We start from the raw sequence: 24,137 nt of genomic DNA, 5'->3' as shown, positions 1-24,137 counted from the left end.
GAACCAGAATGAATGTCTGGATGAGATGACCAAAGGAAGGTGATTTTATCAATATGAAATAGGGCTGAGAAGATGGCTCATCAGTTAAAAGGATTCCACAGTGCCTACACAAAGCCAGATGCACAAAGTCTGGAGTTCGTTTGCAGTTGCAAGGTGGCCTGATGGGACGCACACATTTATTTTTCTCGTTCATTCATTCACTTTCTCAGGGGAAAATAAATAAATAAATTAATTAATTAGAAAAATACGAAAGGGCTCAGTAACGCAGAAACTGGCTCTAAACAGTAAATGGGGCTGTTTCAAAGTGTCCTTCCTTACACAGGCGAAAGCAGAAGGGACTTCCTCATCATAACAAACTGGCACTCACATCTAGGATCAGGGCGTGGTGGGAGACAGGAACAAACCCTTTTTCTCCTTGGTCCAATTCGATTCCACCTGTCTCCAAATGGTACGTGAATCTAACCAATCGGAACGGGGGTGACATTCAACACTGGCGGCGCCATCCAATCCTGGTCGACGTCTCAAACTCCGGCTGCCCGAGCGCAGTCGCGCGGGGCGGCGGGGGGGTCGGGGGGGGGGGATTCCGGCGGCCGCGCACGCTCAGAGCGCTCGGGGGCGCTGTGCGCAGGGCGCCGAGCTGCGGCGGTTAACCGCAGTGGGGTCGCTGGCCACTGCGCAGGCGCGGCAGGAAGCGCGGTGCCGGGGCGCTCCGGGTCCGTGGGACGCTCGCACGTACGGTTCCCACCCCCCCCCCCCTCCCTCACCACCACCACTCCGGAGCGCGGGGTTCCGCGAGCGCCGGGTTCCGCGCACTGAGCAGAGGCGGCGGGAAGGGCCGTGTCCGTCGTGTGAGTTGACCCGTCGTTCTTTCCTTGCTCATCGGGTGAGGGGAAGCGGAAGGAGAGGAGAGCGTCGGGCAGGTGGGGTCAAGGTGAAGGGGTTGGGGGCGTTGTCGGGACCCGGCTGGAGCCTTGGGCGGGAGCGGGGTGCGGCGCCCCGGGGGGTGGAAGGGCGAGTGGGCGTGGACGCGCGTCTCTCCCCGGCGGTACCCGGCACCTTGCCTTGCACATCTTGCTTCTATAAAGCATCGCTCGGGGCAGACCGGGTCCTGCGCTGCTGTCAGGGACGCTTCCTTGACTTGTCCCGCAGCACCGCAGGCTCAGCGAAGTGAAGGGCCCCGTCCCAAGACAATGCAGCTCGAGTCAGGAAAAGTCGGCTTTGTGTAGGATCCGACTCTCGGAAGGGATTTTTGCTTAGCCATCCCGGGCGCATCTGGTGGACCTCAGACTGTACCCGTGCCAAGTAATGATGGACGACGGACATCAGAGTTAGGGTTTGCTCCTCTTCTCATTTTCCACGCTGCCTGTTTTAAAAAGAAACTAAACCCAGGCTGGAGGGATGGCTTAGCGGTTAAGGCGCTTGCCTGTGAAGAAGCCTACGGATCCAGGTTCGATTCTCCACATCCCACGTAAGCCAGATGCACATGATGGTGCATGCACCTGGAGTTCCTTTGCAGTGGCAGGAGGCCCTGGCGCACCCATTTTCTCTCTCTCCCTCTCTCTTTCTTTCATAAGTAACTTTTTAAAAAGAAAGAAAAGAAACTTAAAACTTTTGTTCCCCTCTCATTTACATTTTTATTTATTTGAGAGAGAGAAGAGAGAGAATGGGCATGCCAGAGCCTTAAGCCACTGCTAACGAACTCCAGATGCATGTTCCACCCTGTGCATCTGGCTTATGTGAGTCCTGGGAAATCGAACCTGAGTCCTTTTGGCTTTGCAGGCAAAACCCTTAACCCCTAAGTCATCTTCCCATGCCCTCTCCGTGCTTTTAAAATCTCTGTATAGTATAATTTGGAAGACATTTTGATGAATACACAAGGACTATTAAAGAGGAACCTTTTATTGTTTAGAAAGACAAATACAACTGATTTGAAGATGTTAGAAAATCTCTTCCTCTTCCTCCGTCCATACCACCACCACCACCTCCAGGGTCTCACTTTAACCTAGGGAGAACCGTAATTCACTGTGTAGCCCCAGCCTGCTTCAAACCATGGCAGTCCTCTTACCCGTGCCTCCTAGGTGCTGGGATTAAATAGGTGTGTGCTAGCACACCTAGAAATACCTCTTTTTTAAAATAGTTTTATTTTGGTATCAAATGCCCTAGGAAATCGGAGGATCATAGGCTCTTTATGACTTAGAAAGTTTTTCAGGGAGTTGTCATTTTTTTCCCTCAGATTATGAAATAATTGATAACAATCTAAAGCTAACTGCCTCAGTTATCTGTGTACACAGTAGTGCAATTTGAGAGCTTCCGGGAAGTCTCCCAGTGTCAGACCAGAGGGCATGTCGATGGAGACAGGTGTCTTTCACTACATCCTTTCCCAACTCCACATAGTCCAGAAATGTCAGACAGTGGAATGACATGCATTCCAGCTAGGCATGAACTGAATTCCAACCCAGCGAGGGTCAGAAATGTTTTGGCTCCTGAATTTTAGACTACATCATACTTCCAGTTGCTGTTAAGCTTTTTGGAGGCAGCCCAGATGTGCCTGCTGTTATATCCCTTTAACTTTTTCTTTTTTCTTTTTTTGGTATGAAATTACAGAATTTTTCTCCAATATTTTATAATTTCATTCGTTGAAAATTTGGAATTTTGTTCCTTAAAAACTGCCTGAGGATGATTTACCTAGATAACTTAGCACTCGCTGTTAAGAGGGAGGCAGAGTGTAAGCGTGGATCCAGGCGTTCCTACCTAATAGTGTGGAGGTTATCGCCAGGCTTGTTAACTGCCTATCACTATGCTTGTACACTTGTGAAGGACGTGAGATTAGGAAAAGCACAGTAAAGCAGCATGTTCCTTTCTGACCTCAACTAATCAGTGGGTTTCAGCTTCATCGTATGTAAAAAGAGATTGGGATACATTATTCACAATTTAAAAATTTCACAATTATACTCTGCCTGGCATGGAGGAATTTTTATAAGATCTTGAGAATGGATGAAAAGGAGCTGATTTTCAGGGTTTCTTCTGTAACCTTCATGAGGCTCCATTTTACATGCAGGAGACTGTAGCTAGTCTCGCTGAGACTACTGTGATACCCCATTTGGCGTTCTTCTAAGGGCTTAGGTTTAGAAACAATACTTAGGGTATATGACTCTCCAGCACAGAGTCTCTCCCAAGTCTCAGTGTTACAAAACAAAGGTAATTCAGGATTAAAGCCCATCTTTATTTTTTCTAAGATGGCATATTGACTTATTTTTATTTATGTCTTTTTTTTTTTAAGAGCAATAGATAAAGGGAGAGAGAGAGAGAGAGAACCAGGGCCTCAGCCACTGCCATCAAACTCCAGACACTTGCAGCACCTAGGGGGCATGTGTGACCTTGTGCTTGCCTCACCTTTGTGCGTCTGGCTAACGTGGGATCTAGAGAGTCGAACATGGGTCCTTAGGCTTCACAGGCAAGCACCTTAACTGCTAAGCCATCTCTCTAGCCCTTTTTATGTCTGTTTTGAAGATTGTATGTAACTTTTTGATCTATTGTACATGCCACATATGTATATTTTTAAGTTATGGACTTAATTATATTAGATATCTGTTGAAGGTTTTATTATTATTAGTTTGGTTTTTCAAGGTAGTTTCTCACTGTGTAGTCTCAGGGTGAGCTCAAGCTCACAGCAATCCTCCTACATCTGCCTCCTAAGTGCTGGGATTAAAGGTTGTGTGCTACCATGCCTTGCTTTGAATGATTTATTTTATTTTTATTTATTTCTTTGAGAATGGGTGGCCTCCAGCTACTGCAAGTAAATTCTAGACACATGTGCCACCTTGTGCATCTGGCTTATATGGGTCCTGGGGAATTGAACCTGAGTCCTTTGGTTTTGCAGGCAAGTGTCTTAATTGCTAAGCCCTCTCTCCTGCCCTGAAGGATTTTTTTTTTTAATGAACCAAAAGTTTATCTGAGTAAGATTTCATGTGGAAACACAGACTATTAGCTGAAGAGCCACTGTATGTGACCATAATGAATGATTATCTTTTTTAATATTATTACTTACAGAGAGAGAGAATATGAATGGATGAGAATGTTCATGCCAGGGCCTCTTACCACCACAAATGAAATTCAGGCACATGCATCACTTTGTGCATCTGGCTTTAGGTGGGTACAAGAATCAAACCTGAGTCAGTGGGCTTGTTGCAAACAAGCATATTTAACCTCTGAGCCATTTCTTCAACCCTGATTATCTTGCAGTTGTAATGCAGCTCAGACAGATTCTGACACTGGAGTACAGTGAGTGGAAACTTAAGGTTGACAGTTACTTCTTTGACTGTTTCACAGTAAATTGAAAGCAGGTTGAACCTGGAAGCTGTTGAAGGGCCTTGAATGCTGAGGTGCTCAGAGGTTCTGCATAGGAACATGGTTCCTTTGAACAGCTAAGGGGGGTGTCATGAACAGAGCTATTTCCAGCCGAACTAAGTTGGCACAAAGTGGGAAGGTGAAGTAAGAGATGGAAGTGCTTCAGATAAGCGCCCAGTGTTTTCAGGTGGGCAGCAGAGGAGGGAATGTGTGGGCAGCAGCTACAAGTGTATGTTCTTGGTGTGAACCCCAGACTTGCTGAGTCAGTCTTCTAAGTGGAGACAGTGGACAGCCGTGTTTACCGGGTCCTGTCATTGGCAGTGTTGGGGGATAGAATGTGGTTGGTCAGGCCAGCAACTGAGGTGTGCTCGGGCTCTCTCTGTGCCACAGAATTGTGTGGCTGCATTGACGATCAGGGAACTGAGGAAGAGGAAAGGCCAGCATGAGTGCATCTATTCTGATGGGCATCAGGCTGGACTTGGTAGTGCCATCAAACACTCATGCTGTGGGTAGGACTGCCTGGGCATTGAGAATGGCTTCTCAGAGAAACAGGCAGGGCGGTGAGCCAGTGCGTTTTTAAAGAACAGATTCGGATGTATCTTCTCCCTTAAAGGATACCATGTTGCCTCCTGGTTGTTTTTAATCTACTCTACTCCTGGAGACAATGGCTTGGCTATGAGGAAGTAGGTGTGCTTGGAGAAATATCAGTCCGTCTATTCAACCTACACCCTGAAGACCTGCATGACTGACGGCTGTAAAGAAGCTTAGGGCAGGCAGAGCACATATAACTGTTGTCTGATTGAACCAAGTTAAGACTGTCTCTGAGGGAGGAGTTAATTGTACAGAAACACCATGTCAGGGGACACCACACACTGAACAAAAGGGGAAATGGCACTGTCTAGATTGTTTTAAGGCTTTATTATGGACGGCCAGTTTTGCTTCATTTCAGCCATTTTCCCAGGCTTACTCAGATACCCCACATAGAAAGGTTTTTGTTTGTTTGTTTGTTTACTGTTTATGCGTGTGCATGCAGAAGTGCACGTGCCGTGCGCCTGCCTGTGGAGGTCAGAGGAGATCATCGAGGGTCCTCTGTTGCTCGTCCAGTTTGTTTCCTTTGGAGATGACATCCAGGGAACTTGGAGTAGTTACCAGGCAGTCAGGGTGAGCATGGAGCCCCAACTGTCTCTGCCTTCGTTGGCATTGGGGCTACAGGCATGCGTGGCCATGTGGCTCTTCCTGTGAGTGCTGGGATCAGACTCAGGTCCTCCTGCTTGCACAGCAAGCTCTCTGACTGATCCAGTTCCCCAGCCCCAGACCGCCGATGGTTGACTATGATACTGGCTGTGTTAAGGGGAGTCTGCCTCCTACTGCTCATTAGGATTTTTACTCTGAGCTTTGGAGTAGTGGTTTGGTTTTCTCATTCTGTACTATGTTTGGTTCCTTGGATGGCACCAAAAGTGATTGTCCCACACACCACACTCATATATGTGCCTCTCTCCAGCTAGGGATTTTTCAGACCTGAGATCCTCATAATGCAATTCTCTGTCTTTGGACTTAGGAATTTTAAGTTAGTATTTATCAGAGCGTCACAGCTTTAGTCAGAAAGTATTTGAATGGCTCCCAGAACATAGGTTATCCAGGTGGTACTTTTGAAAGAAAGGAGTCCCTGCCTTCAAATAATAGCAGCCTAGTTGGAAGAAAGACGAATACACATGAAATGACTTATGAGCATAGTAATCATATTCATTTGTTCAAGAAGCTACCCCAGTGGCCATACTAGAAAGAGTCCTGTTACTTCAAAATAATGAGCTCACCCTTGCAACTGCAACATTCTCTGAAAGCTACTCCTAAAACACCCATCCATCCATCAGAACCTCTCCCCCAGCAACCCTTGACTACTTTCAGCCTAGAAACCACAGCTCGAATTTTAGTCCCTCTTTAGTCAATGTCTTCAACTTGTTCATCATCCTTCCGCTGCTGGCAGACCCACAAGCCCATATACAATCTGCACCTGTTTTGTTCATGTCTGTGCCAGGACATCTGGATTGCTGCAGAAAGGTGTACCACTTATGAAAATCCATCACACCAGCCCCTAACATTACAGGCTTACTATCCTGTTTCTTCATCCTCTCTCTCATTCTCCACTTAGATCATGGCCGACATTCTTTGTTTCTCAAAACTTGCTCAAACCTGCATCCGTTCCATCCCAGTCTCCAACCCTGTTCCCTCACCTAGTGTTCATCCACTCCTCCTCTCTATTGCAGTACTTCCACGGGCATCCTGCTCATCTGCAGCCACATGCACTCTCCCTAAACCATGTACCTTATCTTCTTATGCCAAAGCAAGTAGAGACTGAAAGCAGGGATAGTTAGTAGGTGAAAGTGTTTTTTGTAATCAATGGGTTATTTTAAAAGAGCCACATTAGGAATACTTCTAACCCTTACCCACTGGGAAAAATAGCCTTTGACAGTAAAATGGAACTTTTAAGAGTACTGTGGTGATAAGATTGGATTTTTTTCTGAAGCTACTATGGCATCCAAGTCCCTGTTAGCATCAGCTATTGGTTAGTCCACTTCATGTGAAATTTGGGACAGGTACAGATTAAATTGAGTCTCTTGCTATGCTAATAGGGTAATTTTTTTTTTTTTTACAAATATTTATGTGGGCTAAGAACTAAGTAACTTAGAAAAATAGACTCTGGAAGCTGGGAATTATTTGTATGGTGAACAAAAGAATCATTTTTGTTTCTTCATCTGTTCCTCTTACTCCTTTAGAATAAGTTCTGATGAACAAGACTGCTAAACAGGACTATGTAAGGGAGCAAAAGAATGGTCCATTCCCTTTCAGAGCATAAAAGATGGGGCAGAACATATGTTCATAGGAACAAGTAAGGGGAAATTTTCTGTATTTCAACTTGAATTGTATTGTTATCTTTAAGTTGGTCCAGGTCACTGGTAAAAATCTTACAATATTCTCTTCTTGTTGGCTGGTCTGCTGACACTTAATCCAGATCAAATAGCATGATTGCTTACAATTGTGTTTTTCTATTTCAGAAATCCTCATTGCTGTGTTCAAGATTTTCATTATGAAGTTATTAGTAATACTGTTATTTTCTGGACTTGTCACTGGTTGTCAAAGTAACTCCTCCTATAGTTTGCCACCTCAGTTATTGCTGGTGTCTTTTGATGGCTTTAGAGCTGACTATTTGAAGAGCTATGACTTTCCTCATCTCCAGAATTTTATCAAAGAAGGTGTCTTGGTAGAACATGTTAAAAACGTTTTTATCACAAAAACATTTCCAAACCACTACAGCATTGTGACAGGCTTATTTGAGGAAAGCCACGGTATCGTGGCCAACTCCATGTATGACAAAGGCACAAAGAAACATTTCTCCGAATTTAATGATAAGGATCCGTTTTGGTGGAATGAGGCAGAGCCGATTTGGGTGACCAACCAACTTCAGGAAAATAGGTCTAGTGCTGCTGCAATGTGGCCTGGTACTGATGTGCCCATCCACAATACCACACCTTCCTATTTCATGAATTACAGTCACTCAGTATCATTTGAGGACAGACTAAATAACATTACCACCTGGCTCAGCAGTTCCAACCCACCAGTCACCTTTGCAACACTCTATTGGGAAGAACCAGATGCAAGTGGCCACAAATACGGACCTGAAGATAAAGAAAACATGTATAGGGTACTGAAAGAAGTAGATGACCTTATTGGTGACCTTGTACAAAAACTCAAGATTTTAGGATTGTGGGAAAACCTTAACGTCATTATTACAAGTGACCATGGGATGACCCAGTGTTCTAAAGAGAGACTGATACATTTGGACTCCTGTATCAATGACTCAAGCTACAGTGTTATAGACCTGACTCCCGTTGCTGCAGTTCTCCCTAAAATCAGTAAGTAGATGTTTAGTTGGAGGGGAATATTGTTATTTGAATAGGGCAACTGATGGAAAGGGAGGGTTGTGTCAAAGAATGAAGCTCTGGATTTTTATGGTTCACAACTGTTGTAGTCAGCTCCTCAGTGCTGGGGTGAACTTCCAAACCAGACACAGCTTATGGGAGGAAGGGATTTATTTCAGCGTACAGATCCGGGGGAAGTTCCATGATGGCTCAAGAAGCTGGTCCCCTTACACCAATCCAAACACAGAGAGAGAAAAAATACCACCCAGCACTACACTCAAGCAAGCAACCAGCAACAGACTACAGGGACCTGGGAGAACTCCCTCTGCTTACCTTAGGCTGGATTTCAAATCTGCCCCCAGTGATTCCACAGGGCTCGAACCAAGGATCTGACCCCAGTGACACCTCCTCCAGTCATGTGGTTGGAAATCCAAATTTTAACAAAACTCCCTGAGGCTACTGGGGACATAACATTCAAACTACCACAATGACCAATATTTAATTTTCAGAGTAGTAGTATATATTTTCTTCCACTAATTTATAACTTTTGAGCAACTGTCTTATGTGTTAAATTAATCTACTTTTTGATATATTTTGTTATTATTCATACTAAAGGATATTTTTTATCCTTAAAGACAGCTAGATTTTACTATAAGGTATATTTTCTTCTACTGATCATCGAATTATCAATCTATAGTTTGTTTACTTAGAAGTTCAATGTGAAAACTATTTCCTTCCCATAGGAGTTCACTAGAAGTAAAAGCTACATGTGCATTCTTGAGAAGTTTGTGTGTCCCCCTGTCTTACACTCACATAATTAATTATTCTGTTTAAGAATTAAAAGTGTTTTAATAGATAACAGAATTTATCTGTGTTTATTATAGCTAGATGTTTTTTTCTTGTAAGTTCACCATGACTTTTCTCTTTGACATTTCACTCTTGCAGATACAACAGAGGTTTATAATAAACTGAAAACCTGTAGTCCTCACATGAATGTTTATCTTAAAGAAAACATTCCTAACAGATTTTATTACCAGCATAATGATCGAATTCAGCCTATCATTTTGGTTGCTGACGAAGGCTGGACAATTGTACTAAACAAATCGTCATTAAAATGTAAGTATTTAGGGTATTTTCGTTGAATCCAATGGCTAGATCTACACTGTGACCTTGCCTGTTAACTAGGTACTTTGATTTCCATTATATCCAAGGATACATTACACACTGTGACCTTGTCTGTTAACTAGGGACTTTGATATAGATAGGTTCATACTGCGTTATTAGTTTCCAAGTTTTCATTTGATAGCAGTTTACAGTAGCTACAATATCACTGTTAGATTAGGAAGTTGGGTGACCTTAATGGTGAAAGTGTACTTCTACTTTTTTTTTCTTTTCAACCAAAACTGCAGTTACTATCAGTAATATTCAAGATTAGTTCTCTTGAGTTTTAGAAAATAAAAGGCAAGTAAGGAAACAAAGTTAAAGGAGAGATTATTAAGTAATTGAAATTCCTTTTCCTTATATGTTTTTAAAAGTTTGAGTAACCCTGAGGCATTCCGTCATAGTGAAATCATTTCCTTGAATGCTGTGGTGATTTGGAACACCGGGCAAGAATCGAAAGTAAACAAAATAACCCACCAAGTTAACAAAAGAGATGAATCCACATCTCTCTTCAAACAGAAAATCTATAGGAGTGAGATAGAGGTCTTGCCTCTTAGGAAGCATATTTTCTACAGTTTGTTTAAATACTTCTGTAAAAATCTGATTTTGTAGTTCATAGTAGGGGTCGGCACACTTCCTGTAAAGGGCAAGGTAAGAAATATCATAGAGTTTGTGGACCAGCCGGTCTGCTTCTGCTACTTAAGTCAGCTCGGCTTTGATCCTATGAGAGCAGTTATAGACAGTAGGTTAGAAAGTGCAGGGGTGTGCTCTGGCAAAATGTGGTTTACAGAACTAGGTAGAGGGCCATTCAGGCTGCATGCTTTAGTTGGCCTGTGCCAGGGGTGTGGCAATGTAGAGCCATTAGGCAAAAAGATAGACTTAGTCAATGAGAGGGTATGTTGTTATTTTATGTAATCATTTTTGTAAACTTGGAAAAGAGAGCAACAACTGTCCATATACCCTCAATACAGAAATATAGACAAGTACTGGGCCAGAGAGATGGCTTAATGGTTAAGGCACTTGCCTGCAAAGCCAAAGGACCCACGTTCAGTTCCCCATGTAAGCCAGATGCATAAGGTGGTGCATGCATCTAGAGTTTGTTTGCAGTGTCTGGAAGCCCTGGCATGTCCATTCTTTCCCTCCTTCCTCCCTTTCTTTCTGTATCTGCCTGTTTCTCTCTAATAAATTTTAAAAACACAGTTAAAAAAAATATATATATATATATGGCTGGAGAGATGGCTTAGCAAGGCACTTGCCTGGACTGCCTAGGAACTCATGTTTGAATCTCCAGGTCCCATGTAGCTAGATGCACAGCGACACAAGCATGCAGTGTTGCGCATGCACACAAGGGGGAGCATGTGTCTGGAGTTCATTCACACCGGCCAAGGCCCTGGGGCGCCCATGGATTTTCTCTCTCTCTGCCTCTTTCTCTCTCAAAAATAAATTTAAAAAGGGATATAGACAAACATTACTTGTGGGAGTTTTCCCACTTAATGATATTTTCTCTTATGCATATATATGAAATTTAACATTAAACATACACACATCCTTCTTTCTATACTATTGATCAACTTTGATTACAAAATTGTTGAAGCTAAAACTTGAGAATCTGGTATTGCATTTACATCAGAGGTCTTTAAACATTTTTTGAGCCAAACTCTTACTGCAATTGTAAATTGGAGTCATCTATTTATAGTTTATATTAAATGCAGGCATGCTTCTGTAGAATTCTCATTTATCTAAGCCTCTTGATGTTGAGGTATTTATTGACAGTTATGCAGTCATAGTACATTTTGCCATCCTATTTCATTTTTTAATGTTTTCCTTCCTTCCTTCCTTCCTTCCTTCCTTCCTTCCTTCCTTCCTTCCTTCCTTCCTTCCTCCCTCCCTCCCTCCCTCCCTCCCTCCCTCCCTCCCTCCTTCCTTCCTTCCTTCCTTCCTTTTTACTTGAGACAAGGTCTCACTTCAGCCCAGGTTGACCTGGAACTCACTATGTAGCTCAGGCTAGCCTAAAACTGACAGTATATTCCTTCTACTTCTGCCTCCCAAGTGCTGTTTCTAAGGGTGTGCTCTACCACGCCTGGCCATAGTGAGTTTTTTCTACCAGTGCTGGAGATTGTCATGAACCCTAGAAGAGGGGAAACAACTAAAAGGCCATGAGATTGAGCAGTGTTACTGAAGTCTGAGGCTGTAGTGCCTTGGGAAAAGGGGTGTGCATGTGACATAAGGGATACGATTGAGTTAAAGCACAAAATCAACCAACCAGGTTCTGAGTGGGTGGGCACTAGGCTGACAAGAAGCTAGTGCAGTTATATTAGAAACACGTTATGTGTAATAAAAGCACTGGTCTTACTTAACCTGATTTTGTTCTTTCTCAGTAGGTGACCATGGTTATGACAATTCCTTGCCTAGTATGCATCCGTTTCTAGCTGCTCACGGCCCTGCATTTCACAGAGGCTACAAGCACAGCACCATTAACATTGTGGATATTTACCCAATGATGTGCCACATTCTGGGATTAAAACCACATCCCAATAATGGGACCTTTGGCCATACTAAGTGCTTGTTAGTGGACCAGTGGTGCATTAATCTCCCAGAAGCCATTGGAATTGTTATCGGAGCACTGCTGCTATTAACTGCTCTCACGGGCCTCATAATAACCATGCAGAACAGACTCTCTGCACCCCGTCCATTTTCCAGACTTCAGCTGCAGGAAGATGACGACGACCCTTTGCTTGAGTAATCTGCTGGGAGGTAGGGGTCATATTCAGAGTGTTTTGGCTGGAGTATCTGCTGGGGGTTATTCAGAGTGTCTTTTGTTTGATTTCAAAACTAAGGATCCATCCAAGGAGTGGTTTTGTAACTGTGAAAAGTATCCTTCAACAGACAAAAACCAAGCATGTTAAAAGTCTTTTGTTTCTCCTTTGTTTTGTTTTGGTATATTAGCTAATATAAATAACCCTGTTAGGAGTAGAGCTGGCAGGAAATAAGTTATAACTATCTGTTTCTTTCACTAGAAATAGTTTTTTTGAGAAAAATACTCCATCTGCTCCCTATTTTTTTCAGTGGGGATGATACATTAATAAAAATGCACCAAAGTTTATTAGGCATGTTTTTCTAACAAATTTATATATTTGTACATGAAATAAAAAGAAATCTTTAAGTAATTTGTGAATTTTGTGCATCAGATAAAAGGTTTATTTTTATATTTACCTTTGATTAGTTTGTATCTCAAGCAAACTGTTGAGGTGGGAAACCCTGTGATGTTGATAACATTGATTAGCCAGATAGAAAAAGCATAGCTTATAAAGGAACCATGTTAAATCAAGCTGTTCCAAGAACATAAAAAATGACCATGTGACACACAGCCTGAGTTATCACTCTTGGGTCTATGTTAAGGCCCTTAATCTACTGAAGTATCAAAAGTTGTATGTCTTAAGCAGGACACTGTGGCACATACCAGAATCATAGCCCTTGGGGGCTGGGGTAGGAGATTGTGAGTTTGAGGCTTGCTCGGGCTACATAGAAAGACCATGTCTCAAAACAACACAAAGGATTACAGCTAGATTGTATATTTTAGAGATTATTGTTATTAAGAAATTGAGAAGAGAGTAAAATGTTCTTTCCTTATTTGTATTTAATGCCTTTGTGTAAGTTGTATGTTTGCAAGCGTGGACATGCAAATGTCATGTGACTTATGGAAAAGCAGGTCAGAGGCACTGGGCTGTGGTCAGGCTTCTGATCTTTCTTCAGACACAGCTCTCAGGAGAGGTTCTTTTGTGCACTTACTTTGACTTAGTACCATAGTTAAAATATCATTAATTTTTTTTAGCATTTTTAACTTTTACATATTTATTGGAAGTGGTCAAATGCTGTAGGAAAACTTACGACTGAATGCCAATCTCACTAGGTCAGAAAGAGGACAGAATCTTCTGTTTGCCTCCTGGACTCTACACTTCTACACAGTAGACTTAGTAAGAAACTTAGTACAGTTTAATATCTTCTGATCTTTGCACCAGCTACATATTAAGTGGCAGAAAATCCTTAGTCTTGCCACTTCCAATGTTCTACTATCTGGATCACAGAAATACCTCCTGTATTCATATCCGTTAGCATACTCATCCAGAACCAGTGGTGTGCCATGAAGAATTGTTACCATACCTTTGCTAAGTGGGACCATAGAATCATCTAAATTAATATGAAGAAACTTAGATTGGCAGCTTAATGATGCCCATTTGGGGAAAGCCCCAAGACACCTAATTAACAGTTACAGAGTAGTCTTTTAAAGTTGTTATAATGTACAACCAACTGGTGGACAGGAACCATACAGGCCAGTTAGGTGTTGATGGTGATAGTAACCATACCATTGTCAGTCACCACACGTGGAATTCATTGTGTTGGGCCACTGCTCACTTCTGAGTTTGATACTTGGTTTCTCTTATATTCATCTTTCAGAGGCATTTCTACACACAGCAGAAATGCAGATAGTTGGTCATAAATTGGCCACAGAATAGGACCGATGTTGTTTGATCATACATTTTCTGATTTGTTGAGACATTAAACATTTATACTAACTGGTTGATGTAAATAAAACAATGGAAACGTCCTTGTCTACTTTAATTTTCACTTAAAAATCACAAAGGAATATTTATTTCTTTTAAGCAATGGACATTTTTGAAATGCCTAACTGCAGAGTATTTAATACAAGTTGAGTAGAGCTTGGACCGTACAGTGGTGTGAGTTTAGTGATGGCATTAATCCGATTGGTTGTCATGCATGCTGTCAACCCATGAGGAGAATTTATAAAGGATGGAATAGGAAAGGATGTCCTGGAAGTGTCTTAACCCTTTCAACAGGACATTTACCCCTTTTGTCTTTTCAGTCCATTCTCAAATGTTAGAATTAGGTGACTTTTAAAGTGTTTGTTCATGAGACAAGAAGAATATTTAATCAAAGTGAAGTTTATTTATCACCATATTAAACTTTGTGTTAATTTATTTGTACCTTCAAATAAATTTATTACTGCTAAGATCAGTGACTCCCATAGTACTATGAGGAAACTGTTCAAAGCTAGCCCTTTTTGTAAGGGTTTTGAGTGCACCTTGTTAAATGACTAATATGCTGCTCTGATTTGATTTAGTAGAAGTGTTTGGCTTCAGGAAATGTTTTAGCTACTGATATTATATGTTTCTGTGAGGTTGTTGAGTTGATTCAGAATAAAAGAAGAGATACTTGTGCTGCTATTTTTAATGCCTGTGTTCTTGTAGACAGCCATAGAATAAAGATATTGCCAATGTCCTGTAGGCTTGGTAGTATTTTACTATTATGCTTTCTTTAAGATTTCACAGATCAGTTCTTGAATGTTGAAGGATTAAAACTGCTGTGCCTTGTTCATGTGGGTCTCCCTCTCTTGCTATCTTGTAAGCTTTAAGGGTTATTGAATTTAATTCCTTTTATCTAGAGGACTGTTTTGTTCTTAAGATATAATGTTATAAATGAAGGACAAATATTACATGTCATTTCTTAAAACAACATAGATAAAATAAGTGTGCTATAAGGAAATGTGTATGTAGTGCCTTAAGTTAAAGTACAGTATATTTTAACTATGTATATATTGTTTGAATTCATAGCTAATGACTTTGCTCATGATTAAAAATGTATGTAAATGTACCAAAGCATTTTTATTGTAATTGTTAACTATAAAATGTAATTGTCAATGGCTTTTTGTCACCTTGCAAAATATACATGATATGAAAGATGGTATTGTCATGACCAGTAATTATTGAAAAGCTTCATAGATATTACAGATTTTTCTTTTTCCTTTATTTCAAAGTAGTGTCTCACTTGAGTTCAGGCCAATGTGGAACTCATGTAGCCCAGGCTGGCCTCAAATTCATGGTGATACTTGTACCCTAGCCTCCCAGTGCTGGGATTGTATGTGGTATGATCCATCACATACAGGATTTTTTTTAATTTAAAAATAATTAAAGGTGTAATGCTTAATCCTATTTCATCAACCAATCTCTCTCTCTTTCTTTCTATACACACACACACACATAAAATGTAAGAGGACATTGGAAAGAAAGTAAAGTAAATTATCAGAACTTCCAGAACTAAAATTCACTGGTTTACAATAATAGGAAATCTCATAATCTGATTACAAAACAATGGGACAGGATTATAGTATTTAATTTGCAGTCTCTCTCTCTCTCTCTCTTTCTCTGTGTGTGTGTCTGTGTGTGTGTGTAGAAAAAGATTGGTATTGAAACTGCTCCTGACTCATACTCAAAATTGGGGGCCACATGCTAGACTGCTGTCAGGCATTCTGCCTTTCAACATAGCTTTTTTTTTTTTTTTATCATTTTGACTTCTGAAGTCTGATTCTACCCTTTGTACATTGTGCCTAGTGAATTTTCCCCTGACAGCTAGCTCCATGGTGATGACACACAATCACACACATCTCCAGTTCTGACCTCCTTGTGTGAAGAGTCTAAAATGCAGTCATTCAATTGATATTCATATATGTGTGTGCATATGTAGAGATGTGTGTGTGTGTGTGTGTGTGTGTGTGTGTGTGTGTGTATACACAAATATAATAGAGAAAGAGGCAAAGAGGGTAATGGAGGGAGAGAGAGAGTGGGCATCCCCTTGTGCATCTGGCTTATGTGGGTACTGGGCATTCGAACCTGGTCCTTTGGCTTTGCAGGCAAATGCCTTAACTGTTAAGCCATCTCTCCAGTCCCCTTTTTATGTATTTAAGAGAGAAAGAGGCAGGAAGAGACTTGACATGCTTTTTGTATCTACCATGCTTTGCATAAAGACACATGGTGGAAAGGGCTAATAGAAACTTAAGGAATCTAGAGTTCCCCATTAAATGCACATAAGTAGTTTGTAAAGAGGTTCATATAGGTCAAACACAGTACACATTGTTTGAATTTTCCATTGAAGAAAATGGTTTTTTTCTTTTACTCAAAATTTCCATGAAGGTTCGCCTCACACCTCTTGACTCTTAAGAGGACGTGTAGGAATTTTATTTTCATAACAGTAGACTGTTGAATCAAAGTCCTCCTGCTGAGAAATGGAAAATCTAGAAAAGTAGAAGACTGTTGCCTAAGTACCGAAGAACTTCAAAGAAAGTAAAGATTCACCGGGCTTGGTAGCACATGCCCTTAATCCCAGTGCTCAGGAGGCAGAGGTAGGAGAATCACTGTGAGTTCAAGGGAAGCCTGAGACTACAGAGTGTGTTCCAGGTCCACCAGGGCTACAGTAAGACCCTACTTCAAAAAAATTTTTTCTAATGGGGGTTGGAGAGATTGCTTAGTGGTTAAAGCGCTTGCCTGCAAAACCTAACATCCTGGGTTCAATTCCCCTATCCCAGCATCAAGCCAGACCCATAAAATGACACATGCATCTGAAATTGGTTTGCAGGGGCCTAGAGGCCCTGGTGTTCCCATTCTCTGTGTCTCTCTTCTGTCTCTCTGCTTATAAATAAAGATTGTGTGTGTGCGCACACGCACGCATACACATGCATACATGTGCACATGTTTTAAAGTGACGCAAGAGGCAAAGACTGAAAAGGCAGAAACTCATGTAGGTGAGAACCTGATAGCATCTGTGAATTCTGGAAGCAGCAGCTGAAGAAAGAGCTTAACCTAAGTGGGGAGGGGGCAGAAGAGAGAGCACAGATGTTTAAGAATATTTGTTTTTAATTCTAAGAACCCCCTTGTTGCAGTCTGGTTCGCATTGCTGGTAGAAATCACCCAACCAAGAGCAGCTTGTGGGTAAAGAGGTTTATTTTGGCTTATAGGCTTGAGGAGAAGCTCCATGATGGCAGGGGGAAACGATGGCATGAGCAGAGGGTGGACATCATCCCTTCCCCAACATAAGGTGGACAATAGCAACAGGAGAGTGTGCCAAACACTGACTTGGGAAAACCGGCTATAACGCCCATAAGCCCACCTCCAACAATTCAACACCTCCAGGACGTGTTAATTCCCAAATCTCCATCAGCTGGGAACCTTGCATTCAGAACTCCTAAGTTTATGGGAGACACCTGAATCAAACCACCACACTCCTTTATAATCATTGACCCAATTAAATTTGGAAATATAAATAAAAGGATAATTTCCTAGGAAATTACTGGAGAAATTTTCCCTAGAGAAAGAAAAATAAAACAGAACCAATTTCTTTTTTACCTGCTTTTAATTATTTTTTTTTTCAAGTGAACGTTCTTGTGCATATACAGCAGGATGTTATGGGATAAATACAGATGTTAAAATGGTTTCCATAGTGAAGCAAACAAATCTATCATCTCATGGTTTCCCGTGCATAAAAAGATCTGTGGTTATAAGAATCCAGTCTAAGATAATACCTTTCAGTGCCTCTGTCAGTGTTTTATCTGCCTCATACAACTAAAGTTGTAGAAAAAGAAAAACCAGGGTTCTTAGGTTTATATAACATGGATTTCAAATCTGATAGAGATAATACAAAAACCCTACAGACTGATCTTGAATGACAGCAAAATAGACAATCCAACCACATCAGTAATTGAATGTAAATAGAACAGACATTTGAATGAAAAGTCAGATGAACAAACTGGATGACTGTAAGAGAATACAGAGTTACACATTGAAAGCAAAAGGACATGAAATGATAAGAAAACTAACAAGGAAGTTGGTGTGACCCTGCAGCAATATGCAGACAGTTCTCAAGCCTTTCAAGACAGCATTTCATTATGCAAAAAAGAACGAATATAGCAGAAAGAAACATTTTTTTTTAATGTTCATACCTTAAAAGTCCTTAAAAACACACAAATCAAAACAGGATGGAGGGCTGGAGAGATGGCTCCGAGTTAGAAGGCATTTGCTTGAAAAGCCTAATGGTCCTAGTTCTGTTCCCCAGAACCCAAGAAAAGCCAGGTCGACAGTGATGCATGCATCTGGAGAGAGTTTGCAGTGGCGGGAGGCCCTGGCCACACCCATTCTCTCTGTCTGTTTCTTCTACCTCTCTGTTTGCAAATAAATAAATAAACTATTATTTTTAAACCTGATGGGACTAAAACAAAGGGAATCCATAAGCATGATTGAGTAATTAACACTCCTCTAACTGGTATAATAACTAGACCAAAGAAAGACATCAGAAGGAAAGAGACTGGATGATATCAACCACTCTGTTTACCGAATGACAAAATGTTCACTTCAGTCGGGAGCCAACTTGCCAATTTTCTCTTCTTGTTTTTGCAGGATCTCATGCATACCAGACCCCTGAGCTTCATCTCCAGTCCCCAGATTTCATTTTACGGGCTCTACTTTTTGGTGACAGGTTTAAGAACTGTTTGTCTCACTCTAGGTTCTGAAGTTTGTGTTTCTCCATTTTAGCCTGTGGTCCATTCTGAGTTATAGTCTCTGGAAGGTGTGTGTCTGTGTACATACTCAGCTGCCTCAGCACCTCTGCGGAAAGGCTGCCCTGCCACTATTTGGTTGTTTTTGCCTTTGTCAAAAATCACTTGAGGGCTGGAGACATGGTTCAGTGGTTAAGGCATTTGCCTGCAAAGTCTGACAACCTGGATATGATTCCCCATTATCCTTGTAAAGCCAGATGCACAAAGTGGCACAGGTATCTGGAATTCCTTTGCAGTGGCTAGAAGTCCTGGCATGCCTAATCTCTCTCTGTTTGAAAGTTAATAAAAATCTTTTTTTAATCACTTGATACTATTTATATGGATGTCTTTCTGGTCTGGTGGTTTGATTCAGGTGTCCCCCATAAACTTAGGTGTTCTGAATGTTAGGTTCCCAGCTGATGGAAATTTGGGAATTAACACCTGGAGGCAGTGTATTGTTGGGGGTGGGCTTATGGGTATTATAATCAATGTCGCCTTGCCAGTGTTTGGCACACTCAGCTGTTGCTATGGTCCACCTTATGTGGGTCAGGGGTGATGTTCCCCCTCTGATCATGCTATTGTTTTTTCCTGCCATCGTGAAGCTTCCCCTTGAGCCTGTAAGCCAAAATAAACCTCTTTTTCCCACAAGCTATGCTTGGTTGGGTGATTTCTACCACCAATGCAAACCTGACTGCAATATCTGGTGTCCCCCCGCTCCTTTGGTTTTTGGAGGTAGGGTGTTGCTGTAGCCCAGGCTGATCTGGAATTCACTATGTAGTCTCAGGCTGGCCTTGAACTCATGGGAATCCTCCTACTTTTGCCTCCCAAGTGCTGGGATTAAAGGCATGCACCACCACACCTGACTCTATTTCTGGATTTTTACCGTTTCATTAATCTGTGTCCATCCCCCACCAATTCCACATCTATCACATCTGTGCAGTAGATTTTTTGTCAGGTGATATGATTCTTACCTACAACCCTTTTTCAGGCAGATTGACTAATCTAGAACCACTGCTCTTCTGCATAAATTTTAGAATAAGTTTGTCTATGTCTACCAAAAAAAAAAAAAAAAAGGCCTTGCAGAAAGTTTGGAGTAAGAACTGCAGTGAACCTATAGGTCAGTGTGAGGAGACTTGATATTTTTATTCTGTTGAGTCTTCTGATGTAAGAACACATGTCTCTTTTGAAAGTTTTATTTCATCAGTATGTGACAACTTTTTAGGGTAGAAATCCTGTACATGTTTTGGTGTGTACCTAAGCATTTCATTTTCTTTGGAATAATTATAAGTGGTATTCTATTTAAATTTTACTTTGCACGTTGGCATATAGAAATATGACTGGGGCTGGACAGATGGCTTAGCAGTTAAGCACTTGCCTGTGAAGCCTAAGGACCCCGGTTCGAGGCTCGATTCCCCAGGACCCACGTTAGCCAGATGCACAAGGGGGCACACGTGTCTGGAGTTCATTTGCAGTGGCTGGAGGCCCTGGTGCACCCATTCTCTCTCTCTATATATATATCTGCCTTTCTCTCTGTGTCTGTCGCTCTCAAATAATAATAAAATGATGAACAAAAAATTTAAGAAATATGACTGATCTTGTTATTTATCTTGTAAATTTGCTGAACTTTCTAGTTCTGTTTTTCAGCTATTTTTTTCATTCTTTGTGATTTTGTGTAACCATGACCATATTACCTCAATGTAAGGACCGTTTTATTTCTTCCTTCCAAATATTCAGGCGTGTTCCTTTCGTTTCCTTACTGTAGGGCCTCAAACTTCTCTTGCCATTCTCCTTAGCAGGAAGTTGCTGTGTTTATGTTTAGTGTACAGAGCTTGCTGTACTTTCATGGGCTGCAGTTTCCATGCCAGCTTTATTCACACAGCTTTTGTGGTGTTCGTTTGGTATGCTTATATTATGTGGCATCGCAAATATTATTTTTTTTTTCCTGATTACTGTTTGAGATAGGACAGAAGCATTTTCCCCAGGCCAACTTCCTAGCATACCTTGATGGGACAGTAGTGTCATGAAATCCCACCACCTTCCCCCCTCATTTATGATACTTTGGGTAGAGGAGGCGAGAGTTAGGCAACGAGGATAAAAGTTTGCCAGACCAAGCCACTTTCTGTTACTTAGTCCCATATGTAGCCATTGACTGTCCCTTCCATCCCAGTGATGAGGAGAAAAATCTTACGTTATTAAAAAAAATATTTTCTTTATTTATTTGAGAGAGAGAAAGAGGCAGAGGGAGAGCGAGACAGAGAATGGGCACTCCAGGGTCTGTAGCCACCGCAAATGACCTCCAGATGCATGTGCCACCCTGTGCACCTGGCTTATGTGGGTACTGAGGAATCAAACCAGGGTCCTTTGGCTTTGCAGGCAAACACCTTAACCACTAAGCCATCTCACCAGCCTGAGGAAAAAAAAAAAATCTTAAGCCTGTGGGGACATCAAGCCTAACCAAACCATCTGCAATAGCTAGATACCACTTACAGGTCCTTTTTACCACATCTCATTGGAAAACCGGCTCTGTCCTCGTGGCGGAAGAGGAGACCTATGCTTGCGGTTATTTATTTCCTACATGATGCCATCTGTTCAGTTATGTTCATTCCTCTAGCTGGTAAGATGGGCTTACCTGACACTGCCAGAGGCTCCTCGTCAACCCTGGGGAGGAATTCATTCACCTGCTTGAGCTGTCTTGCTAAGTAGGATTTTTGGAGTAGGGACCACCTGTCACCTTCTGTAGGAGTCTGGAGGAGACATATGACTCTTAGCCACTCTACTGCTCTCCTTTCCCTGGGGTCCCTGACTAGCTGGTCACCTTCTTATTTTCAGAGGCTCTCACCCCATTTCTAGAGCTTCAGTTGTACTTAGGTGGAAGAGCAAGAAAAATCAGGTCTTTTTGCTTTTTTCTTGTTGTGACCAGACGTAGTGAGGAACTGCCAAGGTTAGATTCAAGGAAGACCAAATTTCTGAGGCATGAATCCAACACTCAAGACCACCTTTTCCTGCAGCACTGGCCAACCCAGAAGAAGTCACGTGGCAGCCTCAGACGTGGTAGGACAGAGCCTGCTAAAGGGGAAAGCCCTGGTTAACCACCTCCTGCTTGCGGCCGGGATTCCAAGAGGCTACCTACTAGGAGGAACCTGCAGTCTCCCAACCAATTTGTGCTTGGCTTTGCATGTAAATGGAATCAGAAAGTTTGTGTCCTGCTTCTAGCCTGGCACTGACACCATGCAAATGACTTCTCAGTTGGGCACGGTGGTGCACACTTGTAGTCCCAGCTACTGGGGAGGCTGAGGCAGAATGATCACTTGAGTCGAAAGTTCTGGGCTGTAGTGTCTGCACTATGCTGATAGAATGCCTGCGCTACATTTGGCATCAATATGGTGACGTCTCAGAGTGAGGGACCACCAACTTGCCGAAGGAGAAGTGAGCCAGCCCAGGTAGAGAACAGAGCGGTTCAGATCACTTCTCAGCTTTGCAAGGGTCCTTGTGAAATCAGGTGGCTGAGGACCCCCTCAGATACCCCTCCCTGGCTTCATGGCCACCACCTTTGTCCCCATCAGTTAATAAACAGCTGGAAAAAATTTGACAATCACAAGAGCTAGTTTAGATTTTTCCAGACAGAATAGTTAATGGTCAGATAAAAAGACTAGTGTTAGGAGGTTAACTTGAGTCAAAAAGAATTGTTTTAAAGTCATGTTTTTTTTTTTAAGATTTATTTATTTATTTTTTTTTTTATTAGAGACAGACAGAGAGAATGGGCACTCCAGGGCCTCCAGCCATTGCACACGAATTCCAGACATGTACATCTGGCTTATGTGGGAGTTGGAGAATCAAACCTGGATCCTTCGGCTTCACAGGCATGTGCCTTAACTTCTAAGCCATCTGTCAAGCCCTCAGAAAGAATTTTGAAAAGTAATTGAAGTGGCAGGTAAATTGAAAAACATTCTGAATAAGTCTTGGGCTGGAGAGATGGCTCAGCAGTTAGGTGCTTACCTGCAAAGCCAGAGGACCCAGGTTCAACTTGCCAGGCCCCACATAAGTCATGTGCACAAAGTGACACATGCACCTGGAGTTTGCAGTGGTTGGAGGCCCTGGCATGACCATTCTGTTTCTCTGCATCTTTCTCTCACTTTCTCTCTTAAACAAATAAATATTTCTTTAGAAAGAAAAGTCAGTTACATAAAATGGGGAAGGAGAGCTATTATTACTCTGACATTTTCAAAAAAAGAAAGCTTAAGTAGCCTAAATTTTATTGTCACATGCTAGTTTATATGTTCCTTCAATGAAGCTTGACCAGGATGATGTTCAGGTTAAACAATAAAAGCTACTAAAGGATCGGAATGAAAAAGATCTTCCTAGAAAAGTTATTTCTTCCCCTAAAGCTAAACCGTCCTGCTTCTATTTTATAGGAAAATGGACATCTGCAAATAAACTATGCACATTTTCATATCAGAATTTCAGAGCTCTTATCAGTGTACAGATACACTTTCTTCTAAGGTAAGAGCACCTTTGGAAGTGAATTGAATGCAAGAACTGTGCAAGGTAGCAAATAGTCATACTCTTAAATAGACTCATTTCATCTTCAAGTCACTGAACTGATGCCTCAATCACACAGCTGAGCTCATACCCACAAAGCAAGCTGACACACGTGCTCCCAGATGCTGGGACGTCCAACTCAGAGTCCAGACTCAGGGGAGTTTGCTACTTGCCACCTAACTTCTCAGTTCCCTTTGGGATGTTGGCCATTCTGCTTGTTCTAGTCCATCCTTGTGTGGGGCAGGGATATAATCATTTAAATATGATTCACCCAATTTTGGTAAGTCCTTAAACTCAGTTATAGCTTCATGTCCCTTTCACTTTTCACATACATCCTGTCATTTCTTTCTGAAGTAATTATGTCATTTTACCCACTCACCAACTGGTAAATAAATATGCAAACAACTACAGTGTTCTTTTATGGGTTATGTATCTATTTTGCCATTTTTTTCCAAAGGAAATGAAATATTGCTCTTCTTCCCAATTTCTCAATGTTAAGCCATCTAAGGCTCAGCTGTATGTCGTTAGAGGAATGACCAGGTAGATGAAACCACTACTTGAATGAGGAGAAGGCTGTGAAGGTGGATTCATGTGAGCACCTGGCTGGTGAATATTCCATTGTTTCTTGAAATAGGGCTAAATCACCTGAGGTCCCCTGTATTTCAATACTTGTTACCACCAAGAGTTTTGTTTGTTTGTAATTTGTTTTTACCACTAGACGTCCTTTGCCATGGAGGACAAGAGTGAGCATCGCATGCCCAACTGATCCTCCTTAGTTTTGTTTTTCCAGGCGC

General features: G+C 41.8%; 1 protein-coding gene across 7 annotated transcripts; it reads left to right on the top strand.

Annotated features, from left to right (window-relative positions):
• The first annotated feature begins 767 nt into the window (after positions 1–767).
• On the top strand, positions 768–18,999 carry Enpp4 (ectonucleotide pyrophosphatase/phosphodiesterase 4). 7 transcript variants are annotated; one of them, XM_045157650.1, is made up of 5 exons: positions 818–848; positions 7,122–7,234; positions 7,401–8,258; positions 9,210–9,380; positions 11,804–15,183. In XM_045157650.1, the coding sequence occupies exons 2-5, from the start codon at positions 7,219–7,221 to the stop codon at positions 12,166–12,168; spliced, it is 1,410 nt and encodes a 469-aa protein (XP_045013585.1). In that variant the 5' UTR covers positions 818–848; positions 7,122–7,218; the 3' UTR covers positions 12,169–15,183. The 7 variants fall into 7 exon arrangements, with proteins under 7 accessions (XP_045013586.1, XP_045013587.1, XP_045013585.1 ...); XM_004653043.2 differs by lacking the exons at positions 818–848; positions 7,122–7,234 and adding exons at positions 4,095–4,149; positions 18,668–18,999 and having other exon boundaries at positions 11,804–12,179; XM_045157651.1 differs by lacking the exon at positions 7,122–7,234 and having other exon boundaries at positions 768–848.
• Positions 19,000–24,137: the final 5,138 nt, after the last annotated feature.

This window comes from Jaculus jaculus, chromosome 8 (genome assembly GCF_020740685.1).
Source record: "Jaculus jaculus isolate mJacJac1 chromosome 8, mJacJac1.mat.Y.cur, whole genome shotgun sequence".
Lineage (NCBI taxonomy): Eukaryota > Metazoa > Chordata > Mammalia > Rodentia > Dipodidae > Jaculus > Jaculus jaculus.
This window is presented reverse-complemented; position numbering and strand designations above follow the sequence as displayed.